This window comes from Pseudophryne corroboree, chromosome 2, assembly GCF_028390025.1.
Source record: "Pseudophryne corroboree isolate aPseCor3 chromosome 2, aPseCor3.hap2, whole genome shotgun sequence".
Taxonomy (NCBI): Eukaryota; Metazoa; Chordata; class Amphibia; order Anura; family Myobatrachidae; genus Pseudophryne; species Pseudophryne corroboree.
Genome location: NC_086445.1, coordinates 394,608,519 through 394,625,701, shown reverse-complemented (window position 1 = coordinate 394,625,701; position 17,183 = coordinate 394,608,519). Strand labels below are relative to the sequence as shown.

Sequence of the window (17,183 nt, the reverse complement as noted above, 5' to 3'; positions counted from 1 at the left end):
TGATATGGTTAGTGGAACAATTGTGTGTATTTTTAAAATGACTCGACAGAGAATGTGTCTCCAATCCTTTCCTAATATTACGGAGGTGTTCCCCCAGGCGGGTTTTCAATGGCCTGGTGGTCCTACCTACGTAGAACAAATTGCATGAACATTCTATTATGTAAACTATATTGCAGCTATTGCATGTGATAAATTCGTCTACTCGATATTGGATCCCATTGATTTCGACCTCCTCTACTTTCCTCTGGTCACTTTTTATGTTTCTACATCCTAAACACATACCGCATCGGTGGAACCCTTTGGTGCGGATGCTTCTCTTGATTTGAGGACCCGAGTGTAGACTTCTCACCAATTTGGTGCCTAAATTAGCTGCTCTTTTATAAATGAAGACTGGTTTCTCCGGTATTACTCCTCCCAGGACCGGGTCTTTTTTCAAAATATCCCAATGCTTCCGAAAGGCTTTTTCCACTACTTTATGTTGTGCTGTGTAGCTTGTAATAAATGCCCATTGGAATTTGGTCTGTTCTTGTTGTTCATTGCCCGTTTGTTCTTCCAATAGTGTGTTCCTATGGATTGTTTTCACTTTATCCAATGCTTTTTCTATAACACTTGGAGCATATCCACTTTTGGTGAATTTCTGTGATAATACTTCTGCTTGTTGGTGATAAACAATGTCATCCGTGCAGTTACGTCTAATTCGTTTCAATTGTCCTCCTGGTATGGAGCTGAGCCAATTGCTATGGTGACAGCTGGTAGAATGGATATATGCTTGTGAATCTGTTGGTTTCGTAAACGTTTTGGTTTTTATCTCACCACTATCAATATAGATCGTAAGATCTAAAAAATTCACTGATGATGAGCTACTATCAAAAGTGAACTGTATGTTGAGCACGTTGGTGTTCAAATATTCAAGGAATTCCTCCAGACGATCTTTGCCCCCCCTCCAAATGAACAGCACATCATCTATATAGCGAACCCAGGTCACCAGGTTCGCCCCAAAAGGGTTGTTATTCCATATATGGTCCAGTTCCCACTGGCCCATGAAGATATTGGCATAGCTTGGGGCGAACCTGGTGCCCATCGCTGTACCCACCTTCTGCAGGAAGAAATCTCCCATAAACATAAAGTAGTTATTATTGAGAATGAAGGTGATACCTTCAATAATAAGTTCTTGTAATCCCTTCTCGATATTGCTGGACTCCAGGAATTTTTCAACTGCCGCCACCCCTGCCGTGTGGTCTATTATCGTATAGAGGGATTTAACATCTCCTGTGACCAGGATCAACTCTTCTTCCCATAAGTATTAATTCCCGACTGTCAGAAGACCGACACCGGAATCCCAACAGTCGAAACCCTGACATCGAGCGCAGCGCTCGCGGGCTCGCCAGACTATTCTATTCCCCCTCGCGTGGTGGTGTGGACCACCATCCTGGAGGGAAAACTGGGCAACTGTTGGGATTTAGAACCACCAGAATTATTTCCACAGTCGGTAAATTAACTGCATACCCTCGGAGGCACCAGACAAGCTGTATATTGACCATCTTGTGATAAATCCTTACAGTCTTGTGATAAATTGTTACAGTTACTACATGCTACCTGAGAAGGTGTCCCAGTCTGCTTAGCTTTGCTTTTGCTAGTCATGATTGTGAGGAGTGTACACACACACAATATGTCAATGTGTAGTATGTAACTGGGGCAGTATGTGACAAAGAGCCTTCACAAACACAATGTAATGTGTGGCATAGTAGACCCAAAACAAACAGTATTCAAGGGTTTCACTCAATAAGAGAAAATACAGGGAAAGCAATTATACTGTACTGTGTAGAAAACAGACAAAAGTACAAGCAGCATCACTAGCATAAGTGACATACAATACAGAAATACAATTTTAACTGCAATGGGCACTGATATCAACTACTCAGTCTAGCTGGTAGGATGCAGCACTGTATACAACCTGCGGTGAGGGGAGGTATACAGGAAGACTCAGCCCAACACTCTTGGAGACCTGCAGAGGCTTTCAGCTATGGCTGGCCAGCGTCTCTGTCAAGGAGGATGAGGTAGGAGCAGCCCATGGTGGGAAGACCACAGTGGAAAGGCACCCTGAGCTGGGGGAGAGGCCACTGTGAAGCGCTGACAAAAGGTCCCAGCGCCAGTATACATATATGCCCTGGTGGTCTAGTACGTCCGCAGGGTGCGCCATGGTTCTGGAGCACGTCAGCGCTGCCGGTCTGTTTCCCAGGACTGGCGGCATAAGGACTGCGCAATGTGCGGGTCATGCAAGCAGGAACCCGCCATACCTGTCCCCCATTTGTGTCCGGTGCAATTCCTTGGGGGTCCCCTGTGCCTCCTTGCTAGTAGAATTGAGCCATTTGAGCCACACTTGTGGTTTCACGGCCCGGAGGGGGTGTAGGAGCATCAGTGATGGTGTCCGTTGGACTGCCAGCGCTGAATGCTCAAAAAAAAAATTGCTGTTCAATGGTGACCTGCTCCTGCTGGCACCGAAAAAAACCTGAAGTGCCTCAGCATGGGGGCGGGGTATGAAGGGAGAGGAGCTCAGTGCATCCTGAGAGGCTCAAAAGCTTAATCTGTTCGGTGCCAGTTCTGGTCTCCACCAGCACACCCAAGGATAACCCTGTGGAGACCATGGACCCCAAAGAAGAAACAACAATAATTAAGCTTTGATATGAGACATTGGGCCTAATTCAGATCTGATCGCTGGGCTGCGTTTTTTGCTGCCCTGCGATCAGATAGTCGCCACCTACAGGGGAGGGGCTAAATCGCTGTGCAAGTGTTCATTCGCATGTGTAGCAGAGCTGCACAAACTGATTTTGTGCAGTCTCTGCGCAGCCCAGAACTTACTCTTCCCATGCGATTGATTCCTGCTGATCGGGGCCAGAGCTGACGCCAGACAACCTCCCTGAAAACACCTGAGCCCGCCTGCGTTTTTCCGGACACTCCTGGAAAACGGTCAGTTGCCACCCACAAATGGCCACTTCCCGTCAATCGCCTTGCGAACGCCTGTGCGTTCGGATTTTTCGCACCATCCCGTTGCTAGGCTCCGATGTCTGTTGCTTTTGTACAACACGCCGGCACATTGCAATGCATATGCAATTCGGATCTTATCGCCAGCTGTGAGAAAACTCACAGCAGCAATCAGAACTGAATTAGGCCCCTTGCTGAATAAACATGGCGTGCCAGCTTTGAAAATTTGATCATGATAAAACCAAAAAAAGAGTGCCTCCAATATCATGCTTTGTTCATGAAACTAGCTATGGTGGTTGGGTCTGGGACTCCAGGTCGACAACAAAAAGGTCGACACACCTTAGGTCAACGCCAATTGGTCGACACACCTTAGGTCTACATGGACAAAAGGTCGACAGGAATAAGGTCGACATGGAAAAAGGTCGACCTGAGTTTTTTATGTTTTTTTGGTGTCGTTTTCTTCGTAGTGTGACCGGGAACCCCAATTAGTGCACCGCTTCGGGCATGGTGCCTTCGCTTTGCTCGGCACAGATTACCATTCCAATCGTAGTCCACGTGGATCGTTAAGTATGAAAAGGTTCCAAAAATGAAAAAAATTGTCCATGTCGACCTATTGTCCATGTCGACCTAAGGTGTGTCGACCAATTGGTGTCGACCTAAGGTGTGTCGACCTTTTTGTTGTCGACCTGGAGTCCGGATACCATGGTGGTTGGCACTGTAAATACAAATAGGACATAAATGAATAGCGCAATGTACATACAGTACTGCTTTATTTAACATCCACTTCTACATAAAAGGAAAAAAAGGCAATTAAATCAGTGTAAAAGCATGTATATGCTGATCCATCAATAGTACATGCTATGTATGCAGCTTGTACATTGTTTACAGTCTGTAGTAAATAGAGTAACAGTTGCTCATTATCAGCTGATATAAGAAAAATAACTTCCTAATGTAATACTAATATGCTTTGAAAAATAAGATTTTAAACCTACCGGTAAATCTTTTTCTCCTCATCCGTAGAGGATGCTGGGGACTCCGTAAGGACCATGGGGTATAGACAGGCTCCGCAGGAGACATGGGCACTCCAAAGACTTTAGATGGGTGTGCACCGGCTCCTCCCTCTATGCCCCTCCTCCAGACCTCAGTTAGAGAACTGTGCCCAGAGGAGACGGACAGTACAAGGAAAGGATTTTTGTTAATCTAAGGGCAAGATACATACCAGCCCACACCATCCACACCGTACAACTTGGAACATACGAACCAGTCAACAGTATGAAACAAAACAGCATCAGCCAGAGACTGATCAAAACTGTAACATAACCCTTATATAAGCAATAACTATATACAAGTCTTGCAGAATTTAGTCCGCACTGGGACGGGCGCCCAGCATCCTCTACGGACTAGGAGAAAAAGATTTACCGGTAGGTTTAAAATCTTATTTTCTCTTACGTCCTAGAGGATGCTGGGGACTCCGTAAGGACCATGGGGATTATTCCAAAGCTCCAGACCGGGCCGGGAAAGTGCGGATGACTCTGCAGCCCCGATTGAGCAAACATGAGGTCCTCCTCAGCCAAGGTATCAAACTTGTAGAATTTAGCAAAAGTGTTTGAACCCGACCAAGTAGCCGCTCGGCAAAGTTGCAATGCCGAGACACCTCGGGCAGCCGCCCAAGAAGAGCCCACCTTCCTAGTGGAATGGGCCTTTACCGAATTTGGTACCGGCAATCCAGCCGTAGAATGAGCCTGCTGGATCATGTTACAGATCCAGCGAGCAATAGTCTGCTTAGAAGCAGGAGCGCCAACTTTGTTGGCCGCATACAGGACAAACAGTGCCTCTGTTTTCCGAACTCGAGCCGTCCTGGCTACATACATTTTTAAGGCCCTGACTACATCAAGGGACTTGGAATCCTCTAAGTCCCCCATAGCCACAGGCACCACAATAGGTTGGTTCATATGAAATGACGAAACCACCTTAGGCAGAAATTGAGGACGAGTTCTCAACTCTGCTTGATCCACATGGAAAATCAGATAGGGGCTCTTGTGAGACAAAGCCGCCAATTCGGACACCCGCCTTGCAGATGCCAAGGCCAGCTACATGACCACTTTCCAAGTGAGAAATTTTAATTCAACCGTTTGAAAAGGTTCAAACCAATGTGATTTTAGGAACTGTAACACCACGTTAGGGTCCCATGGTGCCACTGGGGGCACAAAAGGAGGCTGGATGTGCAGTACTCCCTTCACAAAAGTTTGGACTTCCGGGAAAGAAGCCAATTCCTTCTGAAAGAATATTGATAGGGCCGAAATATGTACCTTAATGGAGCCTAACTTTAGGCCCATATCCACTCCTGTTTGTAGAAAATGGAGAAAACGGCCCAGGTGGAAATCTTCCGTAGGAGCATTCTTGGCTTCACACTAAGATACATACTTCCTCCAGATACGGTGATAGTGTTTCGCCGTTAACTCCTTCCTAGCCTTTATCAGAGTAGGGATGACTTCCTCCGGAATACCTTTCCCAGCTAGGATTCGGTATTCAACCGCCATGCCGTCAAACGTAACCGCGGTAAGTCTTGGAACACGCAGGGCCCCTGCTGCAACAGGTCCTCCCTGAGAGGAAGAGGCCACGGATCTTCTGTGAGCATGTCCTAAAGATCTGAATACCAGGCCCTTCGAGGCCAATCCGGAACAATGAGTATTGTCTGCACTCTTTTTCGTCTTATGATTCTCAATATTTTTGAGATGAGTGGAAGAGGAGGGAACACATAGACCGACTGGAACACCCATGGTGTCACCAGGGCGTCTACCGCTACTGCCTGAGGGTCCCTTGACCTGGCACAATATCTTCGAAGCTTCTTGTTGAGGCGTGACGCCTTCATGTCTATTTTAGGAAGTCCCCAATGACTTATCTCTGCAAAAACTTCTTGATGAAGTCCCCACTCTCCTGGATGGAGATCGTGTCTGCTGAGGAAGTCTGCTTCCCAGTTGTCCACTTCCGGAATGAAAACTGCTGACAGAGCGCTTACTTGATTTTCCGCCCAGCGAAGAATCTTGGTGGCTTCCGCCATTGCCACTCTGCTCCTTGTCCCGCCTTGGCGGTTTACATGAGCCACGGCTGTGACGTTGTCTGATTGAATCAGCACCGGTAGGCCGCGAAGAAGATTCACCGCTTGTCGTAGGCCGTTGTATATGGCCTTCAATTCCAGTACGTTGATGTGTAGACAAGCCACCTGGCTTGACCATAGTCCCTGAAAATTGCTTCCTTGTGTGACTGCTCTCCATCCTCGGAGGCTCGCGTCCGTGGTCACCAGAACCCAGTCCTGAATGCCGAACCTGCGACCCTCGAGAAGGTGAGTACTCTGCAGACACCACAGGAGAGACACCCTGGCCCTGGGGGACAGGCTTATTTTCTGATGTATTTGTAGATGGGACCCCGACCACTTGTCCAGAAGGTCCCACTGAAACGTCCTCGCATGGAACCTGCCGAAGGGGATGGCCTCGTAGGTTGCCACCATTTTTCCCAGTACTCGAGTGCATTGATGGACTGACACTCTTTTTGGTTTTAGCAGGTCCCTGACCATGTTCTGGAGTTCCTGGGCTTTTTCCATTGGGAGAAAAACCTTATTCTGTTCCGTGTCCAGAATCATGCCTAAGAAAGATAGCCGAGTCGTTGGAATCAACGGTGACTTTGGTAGATTTAGAATCCAGCCATGCTGCTGCAGCACTCTCAGGGAGAGCGACATGCTTTTCAGCAACTGATCTCTCGATCTCGCTTTTATCTGGAGATCATCCAAGTACGGGATAATTGTGAGTTCCTGCCTGCGCAGGAGCACCATCATCTCCGCCATTACCTTGGTGAAAATCCTCGGGCCGTGGAAAGCCCAAACGGCAGCGTCTGAAACTGGTAATGACAGTCCTGTACAGTGAATCTCAGGTACGCCTGATGAGGGGGATATATGGGGACATGAAGGTATGCATCCTTTATGTCTAGAGACACCATAAAATCCCCCCCTTCCAGGCTGGAGATAACTGCCCAGAGCGATTCCATCTTGAATTTGAACTTTTTCAAGTACAGGTTTAGGGATTTTAGATTCAGAATGGGTCTGACCGAGCCATCCGGTTTCGGGACCACAAACAGAGTTGAATAGTACCCCTTCCCCTGTTGGACTAGGGGAACCATGATAATCACTTGCTGTTGACACAGGTTTTGAATTGCAGCTAAAACTATTTCCCTCTCTGGGGGAGAAGCTGGTAAAGCCGATTTGAAAAATCGGTGAGGAGGCACCTCTTCGAATTCCAGCTTGTAGCCTTGGGATACAATTTCCATCGCCCAAGGATCCACGTCTGACTGAACCCAGACCTAGCTGAAGAGTCGAAGACGTGCCCCCACCGGCGCGAACTCCCACAGCGGAGCCGCAGCGTCATGCGGTGAATTTAGTAGAAGCCGGGGAGGACTACTGCTCCTGGGAACTAGCCGTAGCAGACATTCTTTTCCCTCTACCTTTACCTCTGGCGAGGAAGGAAGCGCCCCGACCTCTTCTGGACTTATGCGACCGAAAAGACTGCATCTGATATTGTGGTGTTTTCTTTTGCTGTGGGGGAACATAAGGTAAAAAAGTAGATTTACCCGCGAGACCCTCCCCAAATAAAACCTCACCCTTGTAAGGCAAAACTTCCATCTCTCTTTGAGTCGGCATCACCCGTCCATTGGCGGGTCCACAGGGCTCGCCTAGCAGAAATTGCCATGGCGTTGGCTCTTGAACCTAACAGCCCAACGTCTCTCGCAGCGTCTCTCATATATAAGGCTGCGTCTTTAATGTGACCCAAGGTCAATAAAATGCTATCCCTATCTAGGGTATCAATGTCAGATGACAAGTTATCTGCCCATGCTGCTACTGCGCTACATACCCAAGCCGACGCTATTGCCGGTCTGAGCAAGGCACCCATATGTGCATAAATTGATTTTAAGGTAGTTTCCTGTCTGCGATCAGCCGGATCCTTGAGGGCTGCCGTGTCTGGAGACTGTAGCGCCACCTTTTTGGACAAGCGCGTCAAAGCCTTGTCCACCTGGGCGAGGATTCCCACCGTAACCTGTCCTGTGCGGGGTAAGGATACGCCATAAGAATTCTCTTGGGAATCTGCAGTTTCTTGTCTGGAGTTTCCCTAGCCTTTTCAAATAACGCGTTCAGCTCATGAGATGGGGGAAAGATTACCTCAGGCTTCTTTTCCTTTTCCTTAAACATGCATACCCTTGTGTCAGTGACAGAGGGGTCATCTGTGATATGCAAAACATCTTTTATTGCAATAATCATATAATGAATACTTTTGGCCACCCTTGGGTGTAACCTCGCATCATCGTAGTCGACACTGGAGTCAGAATCCGTGTCGGTATCAGTGTCTGCTACTTGGGACAGGGGACGTTTCTGAGACCCTGGAGGGCCCTGTGATACAGCCAAAGCCATGGATTGACTCCCTGTTTTTTCTCTGGACTCTGCTTTGTCCAATCTCTTATGTAATAAAGACACATTTGCATTTAAAACATTCCACATATCCAACCAATCAGGTGTCGGCGTCGCCGACACCACAATCATCTGCTCTACCTCCTCCTTAGATGAGCCTTCCGCTTCAGACATGCCGACACACACGTACCGACACCCCCACACACTCAGGGATAGATATATATATATATATATATATATATATGGAGACAGTCCCCCAATAAGGCCCTTTGGAGAGACAGAGAGAGAGTATGCCAGAACACACCAAGTGCCACCGGACACTGGAATAAAATCCCAGTCAGTACAGCGCTTTTATATAAATATACTCACTGTGCCAAATAAATGTGCCCCCTCCCCCCTCTTTTTTGCCCTCTGTACATGTGTTCAGCAGGGAAGAGTCCGGGAAGCCAGCTTCTCTGCAGCGTGCTGTGGAGAAAATGGCGCTGGTTAGTGCTGAGGGATCAAGCTCCGCCCCCTCAACGGCGGGCTTCGGTCCCACTCAAATCCTTATACTGCGGGGGGTTTTGCAATATACAGCCTCCGCAGTATATATCTATGCAAGTGTCCCTAGAGGTTTCATAATTGCTGCCCAGGGCGCCCCCCCCTGCGCCCTGCACCCATACAGTGCCACCAGTGTGTGTGTAAATGCGGGAGCTCATTGAAGATCTGAAGTCTTCAGCCGCCTTTGAAGTCTTCTTTCTTACTCATACTCACCCGGCTTCTATCTTCCAACTCTGTGAGGACGGCGGCGCGGCTCCGGAACGAACGGCGAGGGTGAGACCTGCGTTCCGACCCTCTGGAGCTAATGGTGTCCAGTAGCCTAAGAAGCAGAGCCTATCATTTAAGTAGGTCTGCTTCTCTCTCCTCAGTCCCACGAATGCAGGGAGCCTGTTGCCAGCAGTGCTCCCTGAAAATAAAAAACCTAACAAAAGTCTTTTACAGAGAAACTCAGTAGAGCTCCCCTGCAGTGCACCCAGTCTCCTCTGGGCACAGGATCTAACTGAGGTCTGGAGGAGGGGCATAAAGGGAGGAGCCAGTGCACACCCATCTAAAGTCTTTGGAGTGCCCATGTCTCCTGCGGAGCCCGTCCATACCCCATGGTCCTTACGGAGTCCCCAGCATCCTCTAGGACGTAAGAGAAATACTACATTCTTAATATTGCTTAGTTTTGGCCAAGTCCACCAGGAGCACCTTGGGTCCTGAGTGGCTGCTTCTTAAACACCAATAAGGGTGCCCTCTACAGGGGTGTGAAAGAAGAACCCATCAAGGTGGCTCATTCGTGCAGCTTTGTCAAACTGGTACTGCATGTACAGCCTAGCAGTGACGTGCGGTGGGGTGAGGCAGGTGAGGCAGAGCCTTTCCTGTCATACTAACGTTTGTGCCAGAGTTTTGACTGCATAAAGTATATGAAAAATGCAAAGAATATGTTTTAAATATCTTCTTTGCATTATTCTAATAATTTTTATAGCCAAAACTCTGGAGTAAAAAGTCTATGGCTAACTTTTCCGCACATCTCTGATCAAAACTCACCAAATTTCCAGGAGTTTATATTGCTGCACCTGTGTATAATGGCCAGATGTACGCTTTGGCTCATATATTGCATGCAAATCTGGCTCTGGTGCAAGCCAGTGCCTCTTGAGCTATTTAGCTCACCGCACGTCCCTGCAGCCTAGGAGTGTGTGACTGCGCAGAATAATAGCACGTTTTTTGCCCGCTCAGTCATTATATGCCTCCCACAATATGGCTCAGCTGTGGGGGTGAATGGGTGTAGATGGGCAGAGTTCCACCGGTCTCCGCGAGCATTGCCATCATCAGGATACTGGGTTTGGCCAGTAGGTCATGTTGAGAAGAATTGTCACCATGAAAGTGAAGCTTGTTTGTTTCTCTTCTACAGAGGGATGATAAATACTACTACTCAATGGAACAGAGTTTTACCTGCATAAGTTGAAATATTTTTTCCTTTACCAAAAACAGCTTGTCTTTCATGGAGTGTGATGTGTCAATGAGCAAATAGACTTGATCTTCAAGGATTGTACCAAACAACTCTCTACTTCCTTTCTGAAGCCATGTAACCCTATGAAATATAAAGAAGTTATTTCTATTGAATAAAAATTCCAGGGTCACATTGTCACCTTTAATCCAATTTGTAAAGTGTTAGGTTGGTAAGATGTCATTTAGCACAAACAACATGTTAATCTACAATACCTTAGAATGCCAATGTGTAAATAGCGTAGCGTACATGTATATTTGCCATAGCCTTCTTATTTGTCAAAATAATAATAATATAAAAAATATATATATAGATTCTGTGATTTCCACATGCAGCCAAATCTCTCCCAGGATCTATTCTGTGAGACCTATTGAGGAAGCCACACCACTTATACTTTTGAGATTGTTAAACCAGCTATATAATTCTTGAATTTCGTTGTACGTGGGTCAACATCCGAATCAGAAATAGTCTTGAATTTAAAATTGGACACCACACTTTTAGTTAGTTTGCAAAAATGCCGACATATGGTTGTCAGCACTCCTAAGAGATTATAACCAATAGTATTCCTAGGCGACCCTGTAAGGATTTACGCCCAATTAGTTTTAAGGTAGTTTATACAAAACACCATTATCCAACCGATTACATATTTAAGAAGGAATACCTCTTAAGCTCTAATCAGGAGCCCTGATACAAGAGCTTCATCCACTAAGTCCAGATACAGGAGATTCTGAATAATTGTACATTAGAGGTTATGATCCTTTATATTAATTCATCATGAGCAAATTAGCCTTTTCCTATATTCGTTACCCCTGATGAAGTCGATAAGACGAAACGCGTTCGATTTGTCAGTCAGAGAATCACAACCTAGTCTGTAAAGATACTCCCTGTCGAGCTCGCACCTTGCAAAAGGTGAGGGGATATCTAGATTCCACCTTACAAACGTGTTGGCTGTGTACTCTTTTAGTTGCATTTTATTGACACAATTTTATACTTTGAACTGTGTATACGTTATTAAAATAACTTTTTACTAATTGGCCTGTTGGCCTCTTGTTTGGGTGACTATTTGGTGAGGGGTGTCTGTTACAGGTCCCCAGATTTAAATACCCTCCAGTCTAAAATACGACGAAAATAACGCTGGAAGAACTGTGTAATTACATTCCACTTTAGCGCACTTGGGAATTTGTGTTTATATATATATATATATATATATATATATATATATATATATATATATAAGCAAATATTTAGCCTACTTTTTGAAAGTGACTTCTTCACATACGCCGTTAGAGGTTTTAGTAGTATAAACCATACTAATATCTTTAGAGCACATGAAATTAAAATGAACCGCTGAGCTACAGATACGCAGCATCACCTCCTTTCCATTTTCTCTAGCGTAGCCTTCATTCTTTCCTCATACCACCGGCACTTTTCCTTACTGATATGCACGTGCACCACAGAGCCATCTTTCCAAAGCACATGGACAAAGCGGTCACAGTATTTGGCATTGATCAATTTCAAGTTGTTCTCCTGTAGGTTCAGATACATATGATGAATTAGCATGTGTTACATGACTTTGCAAACCATTCCCATTCATTTAGAACATTCAACAAATTAAGCTAAAACAAAGGTTTAATGAATGTCATGACACTCATTTCATCCATTCTTCAATACTAGGTACACTAAAATCAGAAACTTATTTCTGATTTTAGTGTAACTATTTTCCGCTGATACCAGAATGGGCGGTGCTGGGTTTTCTCCCGGGGACTAATTGTGTTTCTAAGAGCTGTAAAAAACTATTATTGATCCTCTCAGCTTTAACCAAAAAATGTATTCTTCAACATTGGATTCATCCTACCCCGCTCCTACTTTAGCTATGTTCAAAGATAAATTATTTTATGTTTTTTTAAATGGATTGGTTAGTATTATCCCTCTATAAAGAAAAGAGGACCGAACAGTTTTTCTCAATTTGGGAAAGCTTTATTGACACTTTAAATATATCATACCAAAAGACAAATACAACAATGTTTTAAATCAACACAATGGTCCTGTGGTGAGAGGGATTGGAAAAGGTTTAAAACTCTCATACACCCGGTGCTCTGGGCACTGACACAGAATAGCGGCCAGCGAGAAGACCAGAGTCTCCTTAGTACCAGGTACTTGCTGTGCTAGGGAAGCATAACAAATTGTAGCTGCAGGCTATTGCAGCAGACTGAACATTAGCACTTTAGTGCTGGGACATTTACTTTCACCTGTCTGTCTAATTAATGTGCCTGTTTGTCTAGACATATGTGTGTGAATGTTAAAGTGCAGTGTCTGTTATAATTAAAAGGACACTGCTTCACTATGAACCTGCCTGTAGTTAGTGCTATTTTCTTCAACCCTGTTACAGTACGAAACAAGAGCCACCAATTTTTTACACATGAGATCGCGTTGGTGCTGGTTCTAGCAGTAGATGGCTCCTCTTTTTCCCACATTTTCCCTCTCCTTCCTTCCCTTCCTCTTTCCCTGCTGTCACGATCCAGGTATCTGGACGCCATTACTTACCCTTCAGATGCCTCCTAAGGCTGGCTCAGCGTTCCAGGACCGGATCCCGCTGTTCCTGAGTTTCCACATGCAGAATGTCAGAGTGGTGATTTCATCAGCCGCGGCCTCCGCTGTGCCCGCGTGGTGAAATGTGCGCTTGTCAGTCTGGCGTCTCCTGTCTCCTGTGGCCGGCGTCGCCATTACTGTTTCAATTCTCACATGGATTACAAACCAAACTTCCCTCCAAGTGTCTGCATGGGCGCAGCCATCTTGGATTTTGTCATCTGAGCATTTCCACCAATCTGCTGTCTGTATTGTTGATTTGCATAATTGCCTAGCCAACTCCTTCCTTGCTGCAGGTATAAGTAAGCTGTGCCTGAGCAAGGAAGGCGTCAGTGCTTTGGTTGTCTAACCTAGTTCCAGTTTGTCTCTCTCCTGTGGTTGTCTTCCAGGTTCCAGCTCCTGTCTCAAGACTTCTGCTATAGAGACCCGCACCAGCATTCCATCTGCGGTGTAGCCTGACTCTCCGATCCATTCTGGACTCACCTGTTTCCAGCTACAACAATCACCTGCTTCCAGCCCAGCTTCCAGCAGTGTACAGCTTCTCTTAAAGGGCCGGTGTCCTTTCTGCAGTTTACCACTCTCCACCGGTATTATTATTTCACCGCTCTCAAACAATCACCTGCTTCCAGCCCAGCTTCCAGCAGTGTATAGCTTCTCTTAAAGGGCCGGTGTCCTTTTCTGCAGTTTACCACTCTCCACCGGTATTATTATTTCACCGCTCTCAAACTCCAAACTTCATTATTATTTCATCGCTCTCAAGTTCGTTTATTATTTAACTGGTTCCAGCCAGTATCCACTCCGTACCAACAACAGTCTGGTTCCAGCCAGTATCCACAGCAGCCGTTTTACCTTCAGCAGCCCAGCCTTTCCTGGAACATCAGCTGGTACGATCCTGGGTTCTCTCCATTGCTACAGTCAGGCCTGGTAAGGACTTTCCAACTAGAAGATTATAAGAACTGTCTCACACTACCACTGCCTGTGGCCCTTGCCACCCTGTAGTACCCAGGAATTGTATTTATCCTCTGTTGACTTTTATGTTTCCTTTTACTGCTGCTGTGTTACGGAGTTTGTCATAATAAACATCATTGACTTTTATCCTGGTTGTCGTGGTCACGCCTTCGGGCAGTTATTCTACATGTTACTTACATGTCTAGGGGTCTGATACAACCTCCCAGGTTCCGTTACATCTCAGCCCCTACAACTGAGGCTGCCTCCCGTCAGCTCAGGCCCTCAGTTGTGACACCTGCCCTTCTTTTTATTTCTATTCTTTATATTATTGAAGTCGTTACTTAATTTTTCTTTCCATACTGATTGGAAAATGTGAAAATAAGTGGTGAAGTCTCTGCCTTAACACCTTAAGTTGGGTGAATACACTGGCATAACTGATGATATCGATGGAGCACTAAGACAGATAACATGGACTTTGAACCTCATCTATTCACCTTTTATTGTTGCTCAAGATAACTCTGTTTTCTTGGACACTGTGCTGCATTTTCTTGTCACCTACATTGCGATTATTGAATTGTGCTCTAATCACATTTTCATGGCTTTTATATTGTGATAATTTGTTTCTTCTGACTACAACACAGATATTTAGAAAAAAATAAAATAGGAATAGTTGGGATGCATGGGTAAGGGCGTGTTCGTGTAATTGCAAACACAGACACACATGGAATGTATGACGACTTGTGCATACGGATGATGATGACGGTGGCTGATTGTGGATTCATCTCTGGACCTAACAATTACAGTATTTATTTTTCTACTTTTATTTGTACATGAGAAAGTAGACCATTTATACCTGTTGTATTACAGAGGGGGTTTTCATTTAAACCAAGCATAGGGGGAAAAGTACTAAGCAGTGATAAAAGTGGAGAAGTGAGCCAGTGGGGAAGTTGCCTATGGCAACCAATCAGCATTGATGTAATATTTATAATTTGCATATTATAAAATTATACAAAGCAGTTGATTGGTTGCCATGGGCAACCTCTCCACTGGCTCACTTCAGGGTAATGAAATACAGGTGATTTCTGTCACGGCTGTAGTTGTTTGTGAACCCGAACTAGGACTGGACACGGGGTCTGGTTTTGAGAGCTGTGGACAGAACTGGGCAGGCTTAATGAATGATCTACTCATGCAGACATAGCAGGTTGGCAGAGAGGCTCAGGGTAGAAGGTGACAAACTAAAGGGTTACTGGAACACTGGTTATGTGTGAGCCATCAGTGCAATAGATAGCTGGGTTGTCACCAATGCAGAGAGTCTTGTGAAGACTGAAATGTTCTGGTGATGAGAGTCAGAATGCTGGGTGGAGTCAGCAATGCAGGAGTATGGAATGCTGGGCGGAACCAGCACAGCAGGTTTTCCAGATGCTGGACGGAACCAGCAGAGTAGATTGCAGAATGCTGGGTGGAACCAGCACAGCAGGTTTTGCAGATGCTGGACAGAACCAGAGGAGTAAATTGCAGAAGGCTGGGCGGAACCAGCACAGCAGGTTTTCCAGGTGCTGGATGATGCTGTGACAGCGCAGCAAGTTATCCGGATGCTGAGAGGTGCCGTATCAGCACAACAGGTGTTCTAGATGCTGAGAGGCGACATATCAGCACAGCAGGTTTTCCAAATGCTGAGAGGTCCGTATCAGCACAGCAGGTGTTCTAGATGCTGAAAGGTGACAAATCAGCACAGCAGGTTTTACGGATGCTGAAGAAAGCTGTATCAGCACAGCAGGTTTTCTGGATGCTGGTAAGAGCCTGCAAAGTCACTAATGTCGCTAAGGGATGCAGGACAGTTCCTCTGGGTCACTGGAATGGCAACCAGTGAAACTGGAGATGCTGCGATGTAATAGCAGTGGTGGCCCTTTAATCATCCAGGGAGTCAGGTAGTGCTAGCGATGACAAGTGCACCAAGTCTTTACCAGCAGGATATTCTGGAGCTCACTCCAGGCTGAGAGACAACAAAGCACTAACAGCTTGCCAGTGCTGGGACTTGGAATTTATACCCAGTGCTCACTGCTGACTGGATGAATGGCTCACATCATGAGGAAGTGATTCCAGATTGGCTCCACGGAGATTATCTGACTGGAGACTGTCATGGCGCTGTCCATGGAACTAAACAGCAGGAACTTGGCGTGGTGTTGGCATGGGTATCAACTATGGTCGATGGTCCTAGAGGCGCTGACATGGAGACCCTAACACAGCGACTGGCTGCGCAAGACATCAGGGAAGCGCACAGATGACGGATCACGCCTGGACTTGTGGCGGAGGTAAGACAGAGAATGACTGGGAAGCGCTGATAATCTGTTTTGTGAGTTATCAGTTACCCCTGGTCTGGGAATGAGGTGGTCGCTAGACTACCAGGCTGTTTCTTCTCCTGCAACCAGTCATGCCTCATGCAGCCATGGATTGTACAAATCAATTCATCTCTTCTCCTACCATTCTCTTCACTGCTGACCTCATCTCACATGTGGGTCATTCCCTACATAATATACGTTCCATCACACATGTGTAGAGAGCAGAAGAGGCTGTCTTAGCAAAGCCAAATGGAAGAAAGTGTGTGGCGGGTAGGAGAGATGATCTAAATGTAATGTAGGTGTGGGTATGGGCTGATAATTTAATGTTGTGGAAAGGGTAGGGGGTTAATAATTTAATGGTAGGCGGGATGTATTAATGTATTGGTGGGGCTATTATTTGATAGTAGGAGTGATTTCACTTACTAGTGAGTGATGTCAATTAATTGCAGAATAGGTGAGGAGAATTAATTTATTGTAGAAGTGTCTGCGAGGTGAAGTAGAATTATCTATAAAATATGAATGCTATTATTTTTATGCGAGGGCTGGTTGCAGGGGCATCTACCGCACTGCTTGTATGGGAAGGGGGGGCTTTGTGCACCTTGTAGACAAGTTTGAAGTGGGAGGGGCTCAGTAAGGGCTGAAACACACGCGCCGGTATTGTAATTAACAGTGTGAGGGGTAGGGTCCTTTCACACTGCACGGGATCGGCCCGGCTGCCGGGCTGCAGCCGGAAATATCCACTGGAAGGTCCGGCTGCAGGGCCAGGGGCCGTGCCGTCTTTGCCGGCAGTGGACCGTGTGTGTGAAGGGGAGCATTCACACACACCGGTTTTTATTCAAGCCGTGTC

General features: G+C 46.1%; 1 protein-coding gene across 4 annotated transcripts in view; it reads right to left on the bottom strand.

Annotated features, from left to right (window-relative positions):
- Positions 1-17,183, bottom strand: part of VWA3B (von Willebrand factor A domain containing 3B) — a 340,688-nt gene that overhangs the window by 217,410 nt on the left and 106,095 nt on the right. For all 4 annotated transcript variants that reach the window (XM_063953326.1, XM_063953327.1, XM_063953324.1 and 1 more), the window contains exons 10-11: positions 11,836-11,990; positions 10,409-10,547 (exon numbers count right to left, since the gene is read on the bottom strand). In XM_063953326.1, the coding sequence (XP_063809396.1) occupies positions 10,409-10,547; positions 11,836-11,990 (294 nt within the window). The remainder of the gene's footprint in view (positions 1-10,408; positions 10,548-11,835; positions 11,991-17,183) is intronic.